The following is a 23,051-nucleotide window of genomic DNA, read 5'->3' as shown; positions in this document are numbered from 1 at the left end:
ACCATGTGCCTTCAGAGCTGACAGAGGTGTTCCTGCTTGCATCAACCTACTTGAGTCAAGGTAACCTCTTGCTGGTATCTCAATTTGGACATCTTCACGGCCTTAGAACGGAAATGTGTGACATAATAAATCCCCTTTATAAAAGTTGTTTCATTTCTGGTAATTATATTCCGGTAGCTTTAGTAGAGTAATACATGGGGTCACAGTGTGCTCTGGAGTGGAGTGGCCTGGGTGGAAAAGCTAACAGGGAAGGTGGCAGATGCAGAGGAGGAGGGGACAGGGTTTGGCAGGTGTTTGGGTTTGCTAACGCTGCCGGAATACAATATATGAGAAATAGATTTGCTTTTACAAAGGGGATTTCTTAAGCTGCAAGTTACAATTCTAAGGCCATGAAAAAATCCAAATTAAGGCAGCAGAAAGAGGATATCTTCTTAGAGGAAAGGCTGCTGGCACCCGGGGTCCCACTGTTACACGGGAAGGCACATGGCAATGTCTGCTGCACTTTGATCCAAAATTCCCTGTGGGCATTTTCTTTCTCTCTTAGCTTCATTTGGCTCTGGGCTCTCTCCCTTAAAGGACGCCAGTAAGTGGATTAAGACCCCCTTGAATGGGCTGGGTCACATCTTATTTGAAACAACCCAATCAAAAGTTCCCACCCAACAATAGGTCTGCCCCCACAAGATTAAGAGAACACGGCTTTTCTGGGGTACATAACAGTTTCAGACCAGCATGTCAAGGAGGTCATGAGTGTGAATGGATTTGGGTGATGGGGAAGATACAGTGATTGAGCAATAGGTGCCCCAGCCAATGGAGATGAATGTCATCTCCTGAGCTGCCCAGGACTGCTTGTGCTTACATCCCATAGGTTTCAGGGCTAAAGAGAAAGGAAGAATGTGCTTGCTTAGACATCAGTATTTCAGTATGCTTTGCAGAGTCAATTTAGTCACATTGTCATGAAGCAGGGACAGAAAGAAAGGGAGAATACTTGGGAATATTTTTTAACTGAGTGTAAACCCCAGTAGAGGTAGAGGTCTCTTCTCTAATGGGCACCTGAAGCTAAAATCCTACCTGGTCCTTGTTCCTCGGGACCAGATGGACATGTTCATTCATAGGGTTTGGGTCTTTTTTCATCACTTAGGAAAGGGCAAGGGCACTTCAGTGCTAATCTAGAAGGAAGTCATACCATCAAACCTTTTTCTGGAATAAATGTAGACTTCTCCCAGGGTCACAGGGTCACAGATGAGTGGGGGCGGGGAGGTATGATGCTGAGTGCAAGTGGAAGGGAAACTACATGAGGAACTTTCCTTAGATGTGCTGGGAGGTGACAGGTAATGTCAGCTGGGGAAGCCCAGTGGGAGAGGCTGCTGCTTTCACATTGCACTGGTTAGGAAAAGGTGCCCCTTCCAGCTGGGTGCAACCTGGCCTACCCGGCTCAGTGATAGACTGCTTCTTTCATCCGAGGCCCTGGGAATCCTGGGCAGGTTCTCAGAAAGTGCAGGCTGGAAAGACAGGACGGGGACAAAGTGGGACCAGGCAGGGTCAGTCTTTGTGGTTGGATTCACTGTTGAGGGATGGCAGAAGCTTGGTACAAAATGTTTGTAGTACAATCAAAACTTGTTTTCGAAGGTAGGGGCAAGAAAGCAAAGGGAAGTAGCATTCCAGGAGATGATGATGTGGGAAACACTCCCACAAAGTGTGGGTAGATGCCATTTCCATGCCTCAGAATGTAAATTAAAGATGCCAAGTGCATGATATTGTTTGTGAGACCAACACTTGCAGGCCTGCTTTACACTAGGCATGTGCTAGTGAATGGTGTGGACCAGTTCAAAGGACTTCCTGGAAGGAATGTGTTCGCCCCAATGTTTGAGAGTCCACTGTCTCCGGGCGGGGTGTCCTAGGTGTTGGAGGGGGGCCGTCAGGAGGTATCACAGCAAAACCATCCTGTCTCAGCAGGACGGGAGATAGTGCGCATTTCACATCTTCTGCCGCCTTCACAGAAAATGTTGTGTAAATGTTTCCTGTTTTAGCAGCATCCTAAACTTTTAGGGACACAGTTTCTCCAGGATCAGCTACAAGCTTCTTAACACGTGAGGATCTAGTAACCAGAGTGACCTTGAATTAGGTAAGAACTGGCAATGGAGGGATTATTCTTTTTTTATATGTAGATGAGGAAAGTAAGTCATCAAAAGGCTTCACCAAAACCCTCAGGCAGGGAGTGCGAGAGTAGCAGTCATAGAATTCTTGCCTGCCATGCGGGAGACCCGGGTTCGATTCCTGACCCATGCACTTCCCAAAAAATAACCAACCAAAACAAACAATCAAAAAGCAGGCAAATGGAACTTCAACAAATAGTGCTACAATAATGGATACTCACAGGGAAAAATAATGAAATATGACCCTGCTATATAGCATCCAAAAAAAACCCTCAGACATATGGGAGAGTTTTCAAACGTCTGTGGGTCTCAGAGTGTGGTTCTGGCCCAGCAGCTTCAGGATCAGCTGGGAACTTGTTAACAATGCACGTTCTCAGACCCCAGCCCATCAGCTGGAACTTGTTAATAATGCACGTTCTCAGACCCCAGCCCCGGGCTCTTGATGGGGCCCAGCAAGCAGTGTTTTAAGAAGCCACCCGAGACTGTTCTGATGTGGCTACCTATCCTAGAAGAAATAGCCCACGTGCTGCTATGAAATATGGTGCCTGGCCCCATTTGTTCTTTTCATCATTATGATTGTTCGAGAAGTTGTAGGTTTACAGAAAAATCATGCAGAACGTTTTCTTTCTAACACTCCTCCCCCATTATAGCTTTTTATTTTTTTCTGGGGTGGGGGTATAGGGGCTAGGAACTGAACCGGCGTCTCACATATCACAGGCATTCTGTCATGGGACCACCCATGCATCCTATATAATAAAGGTATCCATTATAAATACTGTGCATTACCCACTCTATCCATAAGGAGGCGCTGAAGGCTACCTTCCGAGGTGACATAGAGCGTGCACTTAAACAGCTACGCGGATTCACCGTTCTGTTGGGAAGTTAAGTGGATGCTGTCTCTGAGGTGTGCAGTGACACGTCAGTCCCTTTTCACTGCGGAGAGCCACACTGTCTTTATTTTCAGATGGCTGAATATGATGAAAGAATGTGGGGAAAATGTGGTCCTAGATCTGGCTGTTTTCTCCTGCACTGCAGATACAGGAACATAAGTGCTTAAATACCAGTGCATCTTGGAGTCCTGAATTACAGCCCCAGTAACGGGAGGGAAAGGTTTATCTCCTCTGATTTGCTTCTCCCCCACTTTGGACAGCCAGGGCGGGTGGGGCACATTGTGCATTTTGCTTTCCAACATGTCCCTGCTGGGGGCTTTTGGGTTCAGCTTTCTTCCACCCTCCCTCCAGCACTTCCATCAAACCTTCAGTGGGACAGGTCCTCACGTTGGAGTAGCCTAACAGGGCAGACGTGGTGGGAAGCATTGCTGATGGCACGTCACTTACTACGCTGTGTGACGTCGGAATTTAATGCTGATGACAGAGAAGTGCTGCTGGCAGTTGGTGATTGAAGAAAGCATCTGGTAAAGCAATTAGAAGATGATGCATTGGATGGAAAAAGAGAGGAAATTAGAGAAAGATCGAGCTGCCCTGCGATAACATGGGACAATTACATTATCAACTTCCTGAATGAAAGATAAAATCAAGATAAAACCCTTAAATGGAAGAAATCATTGGATGTTGTTGTGAAGAACTCACTGGGGAGGGGAGGGAAAAAAAGGAAGCATTTGAAAGTGCAAAACCCCTTAGGAAAAAAATGTACATATGAAATGGATTTCTTTTTTTTTTTTAGTTTTAAGGAGAAAAAGTCATTTTTAAAACATCTGAATGGCCTCAGTTAGCTATATGTCCATTGAAAATAATAATACTAGGAGTTCCGATATGGAAATGGTCCTCCTTTTTGAAGCTTTTAAATATCAGTGAAATATTTTGGCTAGAACAGTAATTTGTTTTTTTTAATTTTTATTGATGAAACCAAACAGCATGCAAAATACAAAGACAAATGTTCTTAACATATGAACATTCCATACTTGGTGTGCAGTCAATGGCTCACAATAGCATCACATAGTTATACAACTATTCATCACCATGATCGTTTCTTAGAACATTTGCGTGACTCCAGAAAAAGAAATAGAAATAAGAAACACATACATACCATACCCCTCACCGCTCCCTTTCATTGACTGCTAGTATTTCCCTTTACCCAATTTATTTTAACATTTGCAGATACCAATTTTTAACATGTGTAGATTTCTCATCCCTTCCTGCCTCTACTCCTGCCAACAACCCCAGAAGTGGTTACTGGTACAGTCCCCAGAGCAGATGAAGAGACTGAGGCACGGGGAAGTTCAGAGATTTCTTTAGGGTCCCCTGGCTGGCAACAGGGCCAGGATTCAAATCTGCAGGCAGACTCCAGAACACGGACTCTGAGCCCCCGCTCCTCTCTCCTTCAGCTGCGTCCTCAGAGTCAGGGGACAGGCTGGGGAGTCCCCTGGACACACCTGGGATGGCCTGTGCTAGAGGTATCGCTACACTTCTGGCTAAGAGGATGGCCGTTTTCTTTTTAATGCCTTTTGTTTACTTAGTGCCGTGTTTAACATTTTCAAAAACATTTCTGAAAGCCACAGGGCATCAGAACCTACCCCAATAAATATTGGTAAAGTGGACAAATGGATTTTGCTTTGTATCATCATTGAGATCGTTGTAAAAGATCTCCTTTTTTTTTTAGTGATAGGTTCTAATCCATTGGTTGCCAGGCTTTTTTATCCCCCACGCCAGTACACTTGCAGGATCCAATATGCTCCTCCATCAAAGATAGCCTTACTTAAAGGTGGTCAAAATACGACATGATATAAAGAGTGTCTATTACAGGCAAATAAGGGGTGTGGGATTCCACCTAGGGAAACCGAATTCGCTGTGCTCACAGTTAAGTCACGCAGGAAAAGGTTTTCCTCACAGGGAAGAGGTGAAGAGTAAAGAGCAGACTGCCTCTGGGAATCCGAATAAACATGAAGGGATTGCTTTTACAGGTTGCCAAATAATTTTAGGAGACTTACAAAAGAGTTTTTGAGACTCAAAGCCCCCCAATTTATTTTTTTTAATTAAATCTTATTTGTTTTCAAGCTATCTAGATTAACGAAAGAGTAGGTAACACTGACAGAAGAGGCACATGTAAATAAAAATGATAGCCCACCTTTCAGTCATAAAGACCGAATGAGCAATGAGGAGTGGGAATAGAACGTCCATGTTTTGGGACTTGCTGATGGCATAGAATTTTAGGGAGCCCTTAGACAAGAGGCTAGCCCGTTTTTTATTTCTGAGAGTGTTATATAAAATAATATGAGCCCCCATGGTCAACAAAACTGCTTCCAAGAAGAGGTGGGAAAGTGTAGTCCTTAGACCGTGATGGGCTTTGAAAGAATATTTAACCTCTACTCTCTAGGCCAGTGTTGTTAGCACTAGTGGCTTTGCCCTTACTGTCCCCCACCTGGAATGTGCTGCAAGATTCCCTCTCCCTCCCCGACCCACCCTGAGGAGACAGGAGATGGGGGAGGGGGGAAGGAGTGCTTAAATCAAGCTGGGGAGCACTACAGCCTTGAGTTAAATCCAGCTGAGGAGCACTATGGCCTTGAGTTAAACCCAGCTGGGGGGCACTGCAGCCTTGCGTTAAACCCAGCTGGGGGGCACTGCAGCCTTGCGTTAAACCCAGCTGGGGGGCACTGCAGCCTTGCGTTAAACCCAGCTGGGGGGCACTGCAGCCTTGCGTTAAACCCAGCTGGGGGGCACTGCAGCCTTGCGTTAAACCCAGCTGGGGGGCACTGCAGCCTTGCGTTAAACCCAGCTGGGGGGCACTGCAGCCTTGAGTTAAACCCAGCTGGGGTGCACTGCAGCCTTGAGGCGGGAGGACCCCCAGCCAGCCAGACTGCGGATGGGAGCTGGGGAGTTGAGCTGTTGGCAGCCGACAGGAAGCAGGGCGTGGGCATCTGGAGAGCTGGTGCCAGGCGTCTGTGACCAGCTGCGGAGTGGTTGCCTCCAAGCAGCTGGCAGACGTCCACGCGGTGGGTCCAGGAAGTCGGGCCAAGGAAAGCCAGCCGCACTGCAGGGAACACATCAGTCTCTACAGGGTCTCTGGCAAAGTGAAAAGTTCAGTTCCAAAAACAAGGGTGTAGGCAGCTATTAAGAGTTGATAACGGGCTGTTAAGCTGTTGTTCTGTTATTCAAGTTTATGTTAGAATCTGCCTGGAAGCAGCCGTGAGGGCACCCAGAGACAGGGACAGTGGGTTTTTGGTTGTGGGGCCCTGTTTGTCATCTCACTGGGACCCAGAATGGCCCGGCAAGCAGGGAGTGGTGGCTCTCTGTCATTGGACAGACCTGGAAGCCACCAACCCAATGCCAATCAGAAGCAACTTTCTGCCCACTTGGCTTCTCAAATTGTTTTTCACATCACATACTTTTTTTTTTTAATGACTTGCAAGATTGCCACATTCCCTCTTCAGCACTATACATTTTGTTTTCTTTAAACTTTTTATTTGGAAATAACTTCAAACTTACAGGCCAGTTGCAGAAATAATACAACAGCCATACCGAGAGCTCCACCATAACTCCTACCCCCAGATACCCAGATCCACTAACTTGTAACATTTTGCCACATCGTTCTGTCCATCTGTCTTTCCATCTGCACCTATCTACTATCTAACCATCATCTGTCTTCTCTAGCATTATCATTTTGGATGTCCTCTGTGCTTTCCATTCGTTTAGATATTTATGTGGCTAAATTAGCTCATTAATGCCTTATTCCTCCTGGCAAAGACTTAAAGTAGCATAAGAATAATCATGCAACATATTACCATAATCAGCATCTTCTTTCTGTTTTAGGAGGCAGCAGCAGTTATCGTAGTCCCTTGTAGTAAATCTGGGAAGAGAATGTTAGAGCCACACAAGGCCTCAAATGTCTTTCCGTCCCCACCCCCTCTACCCCCATTCTACAGAGGCAGAAAACTGAAGCTTTGACCAATTCAGTGATTTGCCCAAAGTCACAAAACTGGAGATAAACCCAGGGTTCCTGAAGGCTGGCCTCCATAATTCTTCTTACGTGGAAGAATTTGGAACCTAAGTATCCAACATTTAAAATAAGTAGAAAGACAAAGTTCTGAACTCCCACGTGAGAGAACTTAGTGGGGTAATCGTTTAAATTATTAAAGGTTTCCTGGTTCTGCAAAGAGATTTGTTGGAAGAGTCCATTTGCTTTAAACCTTAGGATTTAACCGTCCTAAGAGCCAATCATTATTCAGTTTTGTAATGCTCATCTTCTCCCTAAATTACAAAGTTCAATGAATATCAGGAACTTGAATTTTTTTTAAAGAAGAACAAATTCATCTCCATTCACTGTACCTTGAACTGAACCTACCTACCTTATGTTTTTATACTTAGTGAACAGAATATTTTTTAAAATCCAAGTGAAAGTTTATCGGATGGAACCAAGCCTATATCTTTTCAAAAGCTTTGAATGAGAAGCTTAAAATACTCTCCTCCAACAGGTATTTAATTATTATTATTTTTTCGTTTTGTTTTAAGAATCTTTCCAGAATTTCCTAACACTCTGATACTTAGAAATGCCTCAAAGTGTCAACAGCTAGAATCACCTCTTTGTTTCAGAAGCTCCCTTAGTAAATTTTAAGCCTTTTTTTCGTGTATACATTCAGGGAAACCTCATCTCTACAAAGGCTTTCATGATTTTCTTAGCCCAAGCACCACTCTGTGTCCTTCATTCTACATTGGCTGAATCTACCTGATAGAAGGTAGATTTATTAATTTACATGGTTTTCTCCCCAGCTAGATGGTTTCTTGAGCGCAAGAAACTGTAGGCAATTAATCTACATGCCTGCACCTCATCCTCACCCCCACCCCTCCTGGCCCATTGATGGGGTTCAGTGTACCTCTATCCTGAGTGACATCATGGAAAATCACAGGGAAAGGAACACCTATCGACAGGTGGGTCACCCTAAAACCAAACACTTTGGGGGGGAAAATACCTTGAAGGTAAAATTAATAAAATATCAGCAGTTGCTCTTATTTCCTTTGTATTTTCTCTCTGAGTAAATGTCCAGTACATTGTATAGAGAATGCCAAGTTGGCATTTCATCAAAGTGGCATTAAATGAATTAACAGGAAGGCAAACGAGACAGTACACTTGTGTCTGTCAGAGTCTCCAGGTGGCTTGAGGGAATAGTTTTCTTGCTTTTATTTTTAAATGTCAAGGAAAAATTATCACCCTCTTAGTATCATGAAAGGATCACAGTGGCAAGTTTTAAGTACTGATTCTACTTAGTAATTATACAGGTTACAGGGACCAAGATGTAAAATGATCAATGAAATGAAAATCAGATGGGCTTGAGATGTAGTCAAATGACCGGGAAATAGGAAAGAGGGCAAAGCTGGGGGAACTTGGGCCCGTTGCAATGCTTTGCTCTCACATCACCCATTATCACAGTCTAAATGAATCCGTGTATTGCTAAAGAGAAGAAACAGATATCACTGTCCTTGTTATAGTTGCATACTTATACTCTCATTTGATGAACACAGATGTAGTGATATTACTTAAGAAAATGGGGAAGTTATCTGTCTCGACACAGGAATACCATTTATGTGATAACAGCTGGAAAAGACTTCCACCTGAATAAATTTTCCTCCTTAAGAAGAAATACTTTATTATAGCTATTTTGGAAATCTCTAAAATATTTTCTTCCTGCTTTTTACATAATACTGTAAGCATGATATAAGACAGAGAAGGTTACACTGGTCTGGGCACTGAGAACTCAAGTTACGGGGCTGACTCGGCAGTTAGCATTTACCCTGGGCAAGTCATTGAAGCTGCAAGGGGCTCTCCCCATCCTAGTGCAGCGAGGGGCTGGGACAAGTGCAAATCCAAGCACTTTCTGGCTCTGAAATTCAGTCATCATTGTGAATATGACTTACTCCTTTGCTATAAAATGTGACACCTTCAGAGGTCATCATGTGAAATGGATGTGTGTACGTGTGCACCCACTGGAATGGGTGTGAGCACTTGTGCACCCACTGGAATGGGCATGAGCACCTGTGCACCCACCTGAAATGGGCATGAACACCTGTGCACCCACTAGAATGGGTGTGAACACCTGTGCACCCACTGGAATGGGCATGAGCACCTGTGCACCCACCTGAAATGGGCATGAACACCTGTGCACCCACTGGAATGGGCATAAGCACCTGTGCACCCACCTGAAATGGGCATGAACACCTGTGCACCCACTAGAATGGGTGTGAACACCTGTGCACCCACTGGAATGGGCGTGAGCACCTGTGCACCCACTGGAATGGGTGTGAACACCTGTGCACCCACTGGAATGGGTGTGAGCACTTGTGCACCCACTGGAATGGGTGTGAACACCTGTGCACCCACTGGAATGGGTGTGAACACCTGTGCACCCACTGGAATGGGTGTGAGCACTTGTGCACCCACTGGAATGGGCATGAGCACCTGTGCACCCACCTGAAATGGGCATGAACAGCTGTGCACCCACTAGAATGGGTGTGAACACCTGTGCACCCACTGGAATGGGTGTGAGCACTTGTGCACCCACTGGAATGGGCATGAGCACCTGTGCACCCACCTGAAATGGGCATGAACACCTGTGCACCCACTAGAATGGGTGTGAACACCTGTGCACCCACTAGAATGGGCGTGAGCACCTGTGCACCCACCTGAAATGGGCATGAACACCTGTGCACCCACTAGAATGGGTGTGAACACCTGTGCACCCACTAGAATGGGCGTGAGCACCTGTGCACCCACCTGAAATGGGCATGAACACCTTGCACCCACTAGAATGGGTGTGAACACCTGTGCACCCACTGGAATGGGTATGAGCACCCGTGCACCCACCTGAAATGGGTGTGAGCACCTGTGCACACACTGGAATGGGTATGAGCACTTATGTACCTACCTGAAATGGGCGAGCTCACCTGTGCACCCACCTGAAATGGACATGCCCATCTGTGCCTCCCCATCTGTTAAGGCTCTGCATGATTCTGTCGTCTTCCCCTTGAGACCGCTCTCAAGTCTTGTGGCTGTCAAGGAGCCTGTCCTCTCCTCTTCACCCCCTCCCAATTCTAATTTGTGGCTTGGGGTCTTCTAACCTACAGTTCGTTTGTCTCTGTAAGGACATGAAGGGCTCTTCCTTGAATAAGGCCCGTGTTCTCAGTGAATAGACTTTGTAACCTCCACGTTATTCCATCAGAGACCACTTCTGTTTAATTTCTGGCTCTTGGTGGAATAGCCGGAGCCCCAGGGCAACTGACCTGCAGATACATGCAGCAGTTTTATCTCCCAAGTACATACCGGAAAGTGTTGTCCAGGTGGTTCTGGGCTTCGAGTACCTTATGTTAGCATCCTCAGCAGAAAAGGGGGAATTCATAGTGGCTGGAATCCAGAACCTGTGGATGGAAGCCATTGTCCTCTTCACCTGGGGATAACTATCTCTGGGCTGCCAGGAGCACAGATCTGGGCCAATCTGGAGGAAGAGGGATTCTTAGAATGAAACACATTTTTCACTGGAATGTGAAGACACTGTGATACAGTGAAGGATTCACCTATACATACACACACACACACACACGTGTATACACATACATGTTTGCACATCTGTGTATATATGTATATAGACAAATAGCTGTATGTATATATGTGTATGTGTGTACATATATGTATAAAACTACCCAAGATTTGGAAAGATTCACACTAAACTAGTAAGGCATTACCTCCCAGGAAAGGAGGGGAGGGGGGGGAGTTGGAAATTGAAGAGAAGCTTCATCTTCTCTGTAGTATTTTAGTTTTGAAAGTAGAGAATGATTTCCTCTACTATTTGCTTAATTAAAATCTAACTTTATAGCCAAAGCCCAGTTTCCTCGGCTGGCCCACAGAGATAATCACACCTTCCCCAGCCTGTGGGTGGTGGATGAGCCACGGTGAGCACCTGCAAGCACAGCCCGGTCGCCACGTGGACAATTAGCAAAGGTCACCCACCCCCCTCACCACCCCTCCACCCCCGTACAGCACTGCCATCCCTTACCCGAAGTCCCCGGGGCCAGGTGGGTTTTGGCGTCTGGAAATTCGGGGGCTTCAGAAAGGTCGTACCTGGGTGAAATACTGAATCTTATTGAACACTCAGGGTTTGCACAATGCGCTGTAGTCGAGCAGAGAAATGTATGCGGAGTTGCTTTCAGTGGGGTGAGAGATTCTAAATGCCATTACAAGCCAGTGCAGACTTTATTGCTAAACCACTTCAACAAAAAGGGTATTTGGGAATTCTTCCCCCCACCTCCCCACCCCTTTAAATTTGTATTTTGAAATAACTTCAATTACAGGACAGTTGCAAAAAATAATACAAAATCCACACAGAGAACTCCAGTGTACCTCTCCCTACCCCCGAAATGCCCAAGTCCACCAATTCCAACATTTTGCTCTATTTGTGGTGTCATTCTGTCATTTGCCTATGTCTCTGCAGATCCATTATCTATTTTCTGAACATGTGAGAGTAGGTTATATACATCATGCTCCCTGAACCCTTAAAATTTCCTCATGCATTTCCTAAGAACAAGGATATTCACTCTTGTAACCCCTTAAGTGCAGTTGTCAAGATCAAGTTCAAGATGATGATTGTATAATGATAAAGCTTTCACAATGTGACTGTGATTGTGAAAACCTTGTGTCTAATGCTCCTTTTATCTACCTTGTCAACAGACAAGTAGAACATATGGAATAAAAATAAATAATGGGGGGAACAAATGTTAAAATAAATTTAGTTTGCAATGCTAGTGATCAGTGAAAGGGTGGGGTAAGGGGTATGGTATGTATAATTTTTTTTTCTGTTTTCGTTTTATTTCTTTTTCTGAATAGATGCAAATGTTCCAAGAAATGATCATGATTATGAATATGCAACTATGTGATGATATTGTGAATTACTGATTATATATGCAGAATGGAATGATCAAAATATGAATGTTTGCGTTTGTTATGTGTTTTTTGGTATTTAAAAAAAATTTTTTTTTAATTGAAAAAAAAAGATCAAGTTCAAGAACCCTCATATTGCTATAAAGGTGACAGTCTATATTCCAGTTTCTCCATTTGTCCCATCATGGTCCTGTTCAGTCTTTTCTCTTCCGCATCAGATCCTGTCCAGGCCCATGTATGGCATTTAATTGTCATTGACTCTTTAGTTAGAACATTTTGGATGCTATATTTGTGAGTAAGGGGTGTGGAGCTTCTATCCAACAAGACTGGGCTGAGAATCCATCCCAAGATGTAATTCTGAGACAGACCCAGGGCCAGTCTGTCACTTGCCTGGGGATGGGAGTTTCCTCTCCAGTGGTGAAGTTGGCATGACCTGGGTGGAAGAGTGACCGGTGAGATGGCCTGGAGGCCCCGGGGCCAGCCTGCATGTGCCATTGAGCATGTGCGGGACATGTGCCCTGCCCAGGCTGGTTAATAAACTTACCTCTGGCCTGTGCCAGGGGGGCACAGCCCTTTCAGGCACCATCTGCTCAGCCTGCTCAGAATCCATCCGAAAACATCTGTGCACGAGCTCATCCAAATTTGCAAACATTCTAAACAAATGAGAGGCTAACTCTTCCTCCCCTGCTCCCTCCTTGGCTGCATCTGCAAGATGCTCAGCGAACAGGAACGTGCTTGGCAGAAGGGAGCTGTCAGCAGATGTTTCTCTGCCCCTTCCTGGGTAAAGTAGAGCGAAGCATCCTTTTCTGAACTAGTTTGGCAACAAAGACTGCTTCACCTGGTCCTGGGTGATCTGGCCTTGAACCCGCTGCTAGGTGGGAGTGCCTGAGCCCACAAAAGCTCTGGTCTTGCTTTGCTTTTTAAAGCAAGAAAAAAAACACTGCTGGGGCAGGCAACCATGGCTCAGTGGCGGAGTGCCTGCCATGCCAGAGACCTGGGTTCGATTCCTGTTGCCTGACCATGCAAAGAAAAAAAAACAACTGCTGTACCAGCCACAACTGCTTCTCACAGCAGCCAACCTAAAGAGCTCTTCCAGGGATCCCTTTTGTCTTTCATGAAGTTATCCTTATGTTAACCCTTTAGCATCCACCTGCAGGGGTTCACTGCATAAACGTGGCCTCCACCTGCCTCCCTCACTTTTATTTTCTTTGGAAATCATCTGAGTTCTCTGAGGTTCGGGCCCTGGACCCACTGGTTTGCTTTTGAATTTGCACAGTGTTATTACGTCGTGTATTTGTCAGCAGCAATTTCATTAGATGGCCGTAACGGGACACACCGCACATGAGCCAAATGAAAACCACCATCTCTGGGCTCTCTCCTAGGCTGAAGGTCCAGCAAGTTCTTTACATCTTTGCCGTGGATTTAAATGTACAGAGGGCATTGTAGAAATGCAGGATTGACACACCCCGGGAGCTGTGGCCTCCAAGAGTGTCTGAAGAAGCGTGGTTAGAACCACTTTCCTAATCTTCAATCCTGCGAGCGCCACCACCACACCTTTAGCTTGTTCCTTTTGCCGTGTCCACCGTGGCTTAGCGTGTGGACTCTCCAGTCAGGCTATGTGGGTTCAAACCCCAGCTGTGCCATTCGGTAGCTGTGCAGTCTTAGCCAGTGTGTCTGGCCTTTCTCTGCCTGAGTTTTCCCAACTGTAAAGTGGGGATAATAACAGTATCCACATAATGGACTTGAAAGAATTAGATTCCCAGGGGATGCTTAGAAGGGATCCTGGCAAGTGTAACATGCAGCTGAAGGAAGACAGCTCACCATAACCATCCGCCATTGGACACCGAGTTCTCTGGCTACAGGGCATCTGCCTGCCCAGGCCAGAATCTCCTGGGAGGGTGTCATTTCTGTACAACTGCTCATGCGATTCCTTAAAAACCCAGACTTTCCTCAAGCCCTGACCCTCTCTCTTCTCCCTGTCTAGTCTCATCCCATGCCCAGCCTTCTTATTCTCCCAGAGCATTTGCAGTTCCCCAAACACCCCCAGGCCATCTGTGCCTCCTTTTCTCCGTGTCCTGCCCCACAAATGCCCCCCCAGCACACCAGGCCTGGCCAGCACCTACTCACCATCCAAGACATACCAAGTGGGTCATCACCTCTACAAAGTCTTTCCTGAGCAGCCGGCCAGAGCCCCCTGCTGGAACTGCCCACAACCTCTCCTTCTCTGGCTCCCACTGGATTCCTGCACTTCAGGCTTCTGTCTAAATCACTTTTCAATCTACAGTGTGCATCTGTGTGCTTTTACTTGCTTATCTATCTACCTATTTGGCGATAAATGAAAGACAGTTTAGCAACACAAAATTAGGATCATGCGGCTTTATCTAACAATCCATGAAATGGGCAGCATTCCACCCAGAAAGTAGAAGGGAGCTTACCAGGAGCGCTGGAAGGGGCAGGCCTTATATTGACAAGTTTATACATGCAACAGGGAAGTGGGCAGTATACAGACTCCATTGTCAAGCCAGAGGAGCTGGGGCACACAAACTGAATTGGAGCTGGAGGCCTGTGTTACATTGGCCTTGTGTTTCGAGTTTCGGGAGAGGCGATGGCCCACAAAAAGCTATAGCTAAGGGCGGACAATGGTGGCTCAGTGACAGAGTTCTCGCCTGCCATGCTGGAGACCCAGGTTCGGTTCCCGGTGCCGGCCCATGTCAAAAAAAAAGCTATAGCTAAGCTAAGTTTCTACTCACTGATGTGGGGCTCTGCATGAGAGGCTCTGTCTTGGGTCCAGGTGCATCATTTAACAATACTTAGAGGTCCTTCTAGAAGACACTCAAGTTGCTTGAGGTCAGGGGCATGGCTATTTCACTTTGTGGTGATAACGCTCAGTGCATACTAGGAAAAGTAACTTGGTGACTAGAAAAACATTTGGGCCCCAAAAGAGGCACATGCCCACTTCTCAAATCCTAAGGTCACGCCATGCATTTTTTTTCCCTGTGCTGTCCTTGAAACCTTTTCTATAAGCCCTGCAAGCCCCAAAGAGTCTCTAGGGAGACCCTTGCTCATAGTCATTTCTCATAAAGTTGTCTGTTTAGTTTTGTCAGTTTTGAGTTACTCAGACTCTGTCTTGTTTAGACACAATTTGGGGATCACAAATGAGTGCCAAAAAGCAAGTGGCCCTAAGGGAACAGGACAGTCCGGGGGGGGGGGGGGGTGGGTGTGCCCCCGATGCACACAAGGTATCCTGTGGGACCCTCCTTTCCTTTGATGGCTCTGAAACCTGGAAAAAGGAAAGACACTTCTCAAGGGTGAGGACTCTCCTGGGTCCTGATAAGAGATGCAGACGGCTGTCCTTGCTGGGTCTTTTTGACTTTGATGGACTCGCAGTAACAACAACAACAAAATGCCCATCTTTATGCATAAGGCAGGGCTTTATCTTGAAGACAAATGAAGCTTCTCCAATACCCATCTCTCTTTTCCTTGGGCTATCACTCACCTCCCATTCGGGAATCAAACCTGTTTATCAGGGAGCACATCAGTGCTGCTCTCCCCCCCACCACCGCCCCACCCCTTACCCTCCCCCACCATTGGTAAAACTTCAGGATAAATGGAGGATGAGGAGTTCAGATTGCCAGGAGAAAGCAAATGTTCTGAGTTGCTGTCTTTGTTTACTGATCAGCAGCCAGGCCGCCGGGTCCAGAAAGTTACCTGTGGCTCCCCCCAATTCTTCCTGCCCCTCTTTCCCTGGGCTTTTTTTCTTCCCCTGCACCATATTCACTGATTAGTCTGGATTTTCAAATCCTGTTACCTGCTATAGAGTTAGGTGTGCACACATCTGATATAAATCACCCTAACTATTGTAGAAGACCCAAGCTTGCACGCATTATGTACTATATACATGTATTTTGGAGGGGGGTGGGATGGTGCATGAGCCGGGAATCCATCCCAGGTCTTCTGCATGGCGTGTGAGCATCTACCACTGAACCACCTGTGCACCCAATATATGCCATATTTTAACACTCCCCAGACTGCCAACAAAATGATCCCTGCTGTCACAAGAACCTGTTACATGGCTTTTTTTTTTTTAAGAGAACTTTTAAAAAGATTCTCCAAGAGTCGCTAAGTGTGTTGAAACTACTTGTAAAAGTGCCGCTGGTTAAGAAGAGAGCAGCCGTGCCTGGTGTCACAGATGCTGGCCTGTGCCCCTTCCCCCCAGGTGTCCATCCATCCAGCACACCTGCCACAGTCAAGGAAACACCAGGCGGGGCTCAGCCAGGTGGCGGCCGGTGACCCACTGGGGATAGTGTATAGGGCGTGCTGAAAGTTGGGGAAGCTTCTGGGTCAGGAGAAGCTGGGGTTAACACCCAGTCCAGCCTCTGCTCGCTCATGGGAAAGCCAGGACCCAGCCGGCCCAGTGACCAAAACTGGTGCCCAAACCTATGGTTGAATGGCAGGCTGACCCACTTCTCTGTGTACTGGGTACCGAACAGGCAAATGGAATGGAGAGTGTCATTTTGAACAACACAAAGCATAAGCTCGATTTAATAATCATCTATGGAATTCTGCAGGCAGTAATGTCTTTTCTGATAATAATTCAATAAAATTAAAAGTTAATGAACCCAAATTGCAACCTCACCACTCTCCCCTGTCTCAGAACAGGTAAACATTTTACATTTTGAAATTCACCCATGGAAAAGCCCTAAATGGAAAGCATAAAATATTTAGAAATCAAATCACAGCAAAAACTACATATCAAAACTTGTGAGATAGAGCTAAAGTGATCCTTAGAGGGAAATCTGAAATCTTAAATGTGTGTATTAGAAAAGAAGAATTAAAGCTAATGAGCCATGTGTTCAGCTCAAGAAATTAGGAGAGACGGTAAAACCCAAATACTCGAGAAAGAAGGAAATAATAGAGATGAGAACGTAAATGATGGGGGTTGGCATTTATGTTCTGTTATTTCATTATAAAGAAAGGATCTGTTCATAGCTGTATAATATTGATGCCTATGCTACATTCTGAGTGTTTTTATGTGTTTAAATTATGTTCAAAATGATTTTTTTAACTAGAAACCAGTAAAACAAATGTTAGCGTTGATTACTAAAAAGAAAAAAAAAAAAAAAGAAAGGGCAGGCCACAGTGGCTCAGCAGGCAGAGTTCTCACCTGCTATGCCAGAGACCCAGGTTCGATTCCCATTGCCTGCCCATGCAAAAAAAAAAAAAACTCAGTGCCTACAATTTGAAGCATATGTCTTTGGGACTTTCCATCTGGGCTCCTATGTGACACTTCTGTGTGAATCCTTCTGTCATGAGTCTTAATGGGGTGGCACACAGCTCTCTTGAATCTCAACTGCAGCTGCTCAGGGCTTTTAATTCTTGGAGCAATCCTCCAGGCTCCGAGAGGGAATTAACGTTAAGATCTGACCATCCCAAATGGACCTTGAAATTCACCGGAAACTGTCCCGCTATTTCTGCAAAATACACTAACAAGCAAGTAAAACTTAATTTTTGTTCCAATAGGTAAGAGAGGGAACAAAGCAGTTATTTGGGTATTGTTAGTGGGCATCTTTGAAATAAAAATGTGCCACTAATGCTCTTTGAATCTTCTGGATTAGTTTAATCCAAGACTACCCAGAGTTTGCAAGGCAGGTGTTAGTTATAAGGGAAAACTTTTTAATCCATGTGAATCATGGTTTTCTTAATCCTATGTACTATGTAACTAAAATGAAACAGTGATACTTGAATACTGATACGTTGAAACCATCAACAAAAGACTCCAACTCTCAGTGCCAACTTTGATTTCCAGTTTCTTTTGCTCCAAATCAGGTTGGTCCACTGCCTGTTTTTTTAATAAACATTTAATGGAACATGGCCACATCCATTCATGTATGTGTTATCTTTGGCTGGTTTCAGACTGCAAGGCAGCATTGAGTAGTTAGAGCAGAGACCATTTGACCTATAAAGTCTAAAAAACATTTACTACCTGGCCTTTTACAGAAAAAGTTGGCTGACCCTTGCTCCAAGCAGTTATATTGTTCCTTTGATTGACTTACAAATCATTCTCATAAACATAAGATTAAAAATGCATCAATATTAATAAAACAGGGCAGTGCAACAGTAACTCAGTGGCAGAATTCTCACCTGCCATGCCGGAGACCCGGGTTTGATTCTTGGAGCCTACCCATGCCAAAAAAAAAAAAATATATATATATATATATATATATTAATAAAACACCAGTTATTTTTTTTTCTTTTGGGACACCTCATAAGATTTCATCTAAGAAATAGGTTTCTGTTGCTAATAAAACTTGAATAGCACTGGTATCATCTCAAGGAGAAATAGCATGCAGTTCACAGCAAAATGAAAATATTTTTGCAGAATCACCCCTGTGAGAGTTTCAGCCTTCAGATGATCAAAGCCTGAAAATAATTACTGCTGGGTGGAAGTTATTGGGGGTGATATTTTTTAAACTTAAAATCTCTCTATTATTTTTTGTTTTTCATGACAAACTATCAGCATTTTCCCTTGGCATGTCCTCTTAGAAATCCACGATTATTTTGGAAAATACTGAATGCCAATTTCTTGACGCAGTCCTTGCCACTTTTTTTAAATCTCAAAGTATAAACACTTCAGTTCCCAGCCATCTTAGCTCCCCTGGTTGGCCCATGAAAGTCCTGACACACTTACCTCCCATGAAAGCACATGGGCCATGTAGCAGTGAGACATGCCTGTGCAGCTTGGAGGCACCCAGCCTGCAGTCTGGGGACATTCACTGCTTCCCTTTTCTGTCTTTGAAGGATATTCCCGGAGTCCCTTCGGTGGCTAATGGCTACCCAGCAATTTGAGTCTGCAAAGAAGCTGATCCTGCACTTCACACAGAAAAACTGCATGAACCCCGAGAGTGATATCAAAGGAGTGATGCCGGGTGAGTATGTGTTTACATCAAACGGGCAAGTACCTGGGTAGGGCAGGGGTGCCAGGCTCGTCCAGCGACCCAGGATTCACCACCTCACACTCCCCAGTACGGCTGCTGGCTGGCACCATGTAATTCCCACCAAGTGGGTCTGCATAGGGCAGTAGCAACAGTTTGAGTATAGGAGTGTGGCTGAATTCTATTCTACCTTTGTAGGTGTGGGTTTCCTTGGCCAGGCAGCCTGGCCAAATCCAGATGTGAGGAATGAGCCTGATCTATAGCTCGTCTTCCAGAGAATATTTGGGAAGGCCTGGCATGCCACTTTGCCTGCCTGCCAGGCTTTAATGCCACCAGAGCCCCAGCTTGGGGATTTAGGGATTTCTCACTACCTCTCTTTCCCTAAGTATGGCCTTCAAAGAGCCACCATGTCTAATTCTGCCCGTGACCTATTCATTAGGCAACTGAACCCAACGAATTCAGTATTGAAGTTCTGGAGTATTTTTGTTTGATGGTTTGGACCCATAGAATTCTTACATTTCTAGATCAAGGGCTTGCAAACTTGGGATCCTGTGTGTTCCCGGGAGATGGTTAAAATCCAGATCCTGGAGCCCTTCTCTGCACTCAGAGGTTTGGATCCATTGGATTTGGCCTAAGCCCTGAGACCTTGCATTGTTCATAAGCAGTAGAAGAGATTCTGAGACAAGTGGTCCATAGACGTCTTTCTCAAAACCACTGATAGACCAATCCCAAGCTCAGATTTTGTTGTAGAGGGAGCACCACTGTTATAAAATTGTCTGGGAAGTAATCTACGGCCTCTTTTCCAAGAGGGGATATATCCACATTTTCGCATGCTCCCCAATGTTCTGAAGTACTTGGGATCACGATTCATTCATCCATCCAACAAATCGTTACTAGGTGCCTGCTACATGCCAGACACTGTTCTAGGGTCAGGGAATTAAAAAGACAAAGCCTTGCACTTATGGAGCTTACCCACAAGAGGCAAAAGGCACACAGTGAACAATTAAAATAAATATGTGATATGTCAGGAGGAATCTGTTGTAAAGAAAAATTTAGCAGCGTAGAGGAACAGATTGTGGTGGTAATGGTGGTGGCTGTCCAGTGGCTGGGGAATGCCTTGCTCTGAGGTGACAGGTGATTGAGACTGATGTCCATTAACAATGGGAAATGAATGCCTGGGAACTCCGAGTCAGGAGAGGGCAAGCCTCCTGAGGGTGGAGGGGAGGTAGGACTTCTGGAATCCCCTAAGCCCAAAGGGTTCCTAGGTCAGCTTCACACTGGACCCCTCATTCCCAAAGTCTGGGTTTCAACGTCTGTAAAAATTCCCCAGATAATGATGCCAACTGGCCAAGATGGCATGCCCCATAGAGCCGGGACAGTACTGTTAGGTCACCCGTATGGTGGGGCTTGCTCTACCTGGCATGTTAGCACAGGCGGAAGAGTTGAGGGAAACCAAAAGCTCTCACGCCACCGTAATAAAAAAGACGTGAGCCAGGTCCGATGTACCTGGAGCATATTGAGTCCTGGTGTCTTGCTGAATGATGATGATCATAAATATGACTTTTCCAGAGTGTTTGTATTTTGGTCCCTTTCCTAAATGATTTACATGTAGTTAATAATTTATCCTCAGGACTTTACATGTATTAATTTCTAGTTCTTCACAACACCCTTTGAGAAAGGGGCTCTAATTATCCCCATTTGGCAGGTGAAGAAACTGAGGCACAAACAGGTATCTAAGAGGCCACACGTTTAGTAAGTAGTCAGACTGAACTCAAACCCAGGAATTCCTGCTAGAACTTGCTTAGCTGTGCTGTTTCGACATGAGGGACACTTTGTAGACAGACATTCTGATATCACTGTATGGACAGGAATGAGTATTTAGTGAGCTTTTCTCCTTTTAGGCTGCCCACATTTCAGAATGTCCAGTTGTCTGCCCCAAACTTCTCCAGGCCCCATTCATTAATAGGCTAAGGCTCTGAATCCTTATCGAGCAATTTGTTCTGACATTTATTTAATTTAAATCATCACACTTTGCTTCTTTCTGGTTAAACTGTTCTTTGGGGAAAGCATGTTTTCTCTATCGTAATGACACTGATTCATTTCTCTCCTATTCTTAGAAAGTGGTATTATGTCTTCTTTTTAAAGAGTCCCTTTGCTTGTGAATCTGGCAGGTGTTTATTTTGCTCCAGGTGTCACAGGCAGGCAGTCGGACGAGAGGTAGTTGATAACGTGAACCTGACTTAACAAAGAAGAGGAGGGGGCTTTACCTCACCTGGGAGTGCTTCCCGCTGTGTTTGCTCCTTGGGGTATTCATTTCCTGTCTGCCACAGGGCTCTTCTCCCCTTCCAGCTGTCAGGTACCTCAGCACAATTGCAAAGTTCTGCTCAGGGCTATGGGACTAAGCCTACTACTTCCCATCTTCCTGGTCTAGACTCATCTTTCTGCTTGGAATCTCTTCCTGCAGCCTCACCTGGCCCCCGCTGCCAACCCTGTCACCTGAGCTGTTATCTCTTCCTCAGACCAATTCACCAGCCTGCTAACTGGTCTACCACTTTGCCTCCTGCCTCGCTGCCATTGCTTCTCCCATAGAAACCAGATGAGCTATGATGGGATCAGCTCCCCCGGCTGTGCAAAAAGTCTCCAGTGGCTTTCCAGGGCATGTAATATAAATCTCTAAATCCTTACAGCAAAAACTCTGAGGCCCTACCTGATCTTCGTCTACCTCTCCCCAGACCCTCTGGCCTTCCCTTGGTCCCCCAAATGCATCATACTATCTCTCTCGGGCCTTCCCAATTGAAATTCCCTCTTATTTCTCACCACCCCATTCTTCTCTTGGCCAGCTCCTCAGGGACCAAGTCAGCGCCCACTTCCCAGGACCAGGTCAGCCCCTTTTCTAGTTTACTAGCTGCCGGAAGCAATATGCCAGAACTGGAACAGCTTTTAAAAGGGGGAATTTATTAAGCTGCAGGTTTACAGTTCTAAGGCTGTGAAAATGTCCAGATTAAGGCACCAACAAGAGGTTACCTTCACTCAACAAAGGCTGATAAAGTTTGGAGTTTCTTTCTCAGCTGGGAGGGCACATGGCAAGGTCTGCTAGCTTTCTCTTCTGGCTTCTGGTTTCATGAAGCTCCCTGGGGGTATTTTCTCTCTTCATCTCCAAAAGTCTCTGGCTGTGTGGACTCTGTTGGTTCTGATGACTCTAAACCTTTCTCCAAAATGGTTCCTTCTTAAAGGGCTCCAGGAAGCAGCCCCACCTTCAATGGGTAGAGACATCTCCATGGAAACCATCTAATCAAAAGTTATACTGACAACTGGGTGGGTCATATCTCCATGGAAACAGTAAAAAAGATTCCACCTAGCACTACTGAATGAAGAACTTGGCTTTTCTGGGATATACAATAGATTCAAACTGGTATAGTCCCCCATTATATGCTGTTACAGTCATGAGCCTTTTGCCCTGCTGCTCTCACCCCAAAAGGGCTGAATGATTGTGTAACTCCACATTGACATTTGTCATACCACAGTGCTCTGAGGGCTAGAAAGGCAAGTCAGAGTCTGTCCAGTGCCTGCTGTAACCTCCCTCTAGCCAAACACCTCACGCCAGGCACTTTCCATGAAGATATGTTAAATCAATGACCTTAGGTCTCCTGCGGTCAGGAAGGGTTATGGAAATTTCTCACGGGCACCAACCACAGTTGTGGAATACATCGCCTCTGGGTAACTGGGTGTCTCAAGCTCGGATATAGGTATCAGAGAAGGGGAGAGAATCGGGGGCTCGTGCCCCTGACAGTTGCATCCCCGCCTTAGATATGTGCCAAAAGAAACCTAATAATCTTAAATATTCCATTTCTTTTCCTAAAGTGTGTTCTTCAGATAATTTTTGAATGTCTCATTTTTTTTAATAATTTTTTTATTTTATTTTTTTAAATACCAAAAAAACACCAAATAAATGCAGACATTCCTATTTTGATCATTCCGTTCTCCATATATAATCAGTAATTCACAATATCATCACATAATTACATATTCATCATCATGATCATTTCTTAGAACATTTGCTCTATTTAGAAAAAGAAATAAAAAACAG

At 45.3% G+C, this 23,051-nt stretch overlaps 1 protein-coding gene across 2 annotated transcripts in view; it reads left to right on the top strand.

The window, feature by feature from the left end:
• SLC22A23 (solute carrier family 22 member 23) overlaps nt 1-23,051 on the top strand; it is a 227,978-nt gene that overhangs the window by 177,217 nt on the left and 27,710 nt on the right. For both annotated transcript variants that reach the window (XR_013168803.1, XM_077143888.1), the window contains one exon: nt 18,831-18,958. Coding sequence is in view for 1 of the 2 variants with exons in the window: in XM_077143888.1 (XP_077000003.1) it covers nt 18,831-18,958 (128 nt within the window). In the remaining variant the exon portion in view is untranslated. The remainder of the gene's footprint in view (nt 1-18,830; nt 18,959-23,051) is intronic.

Source organism: Tamandua tetradactyla, chromosome 25 (assembly GCF_023851605.1).
Source record: "Tamandua tetradactyla isolate mTamTet1 chromosome 25, mTamTet1.pri, whole genome shotgun sequence".
In the NCBI taxonomy this organism is placed as follows: Eukaryota; Metazoa; Chordata; class Mammalia; order Pilosa; family Myrmecophagidae; genus Tamandua; species Tamandua tetradactyla.
Note: the sequence above shows the minus strand (reverse complement) of the source record. Positions and strands in the feature narration are given on the sequence as shown.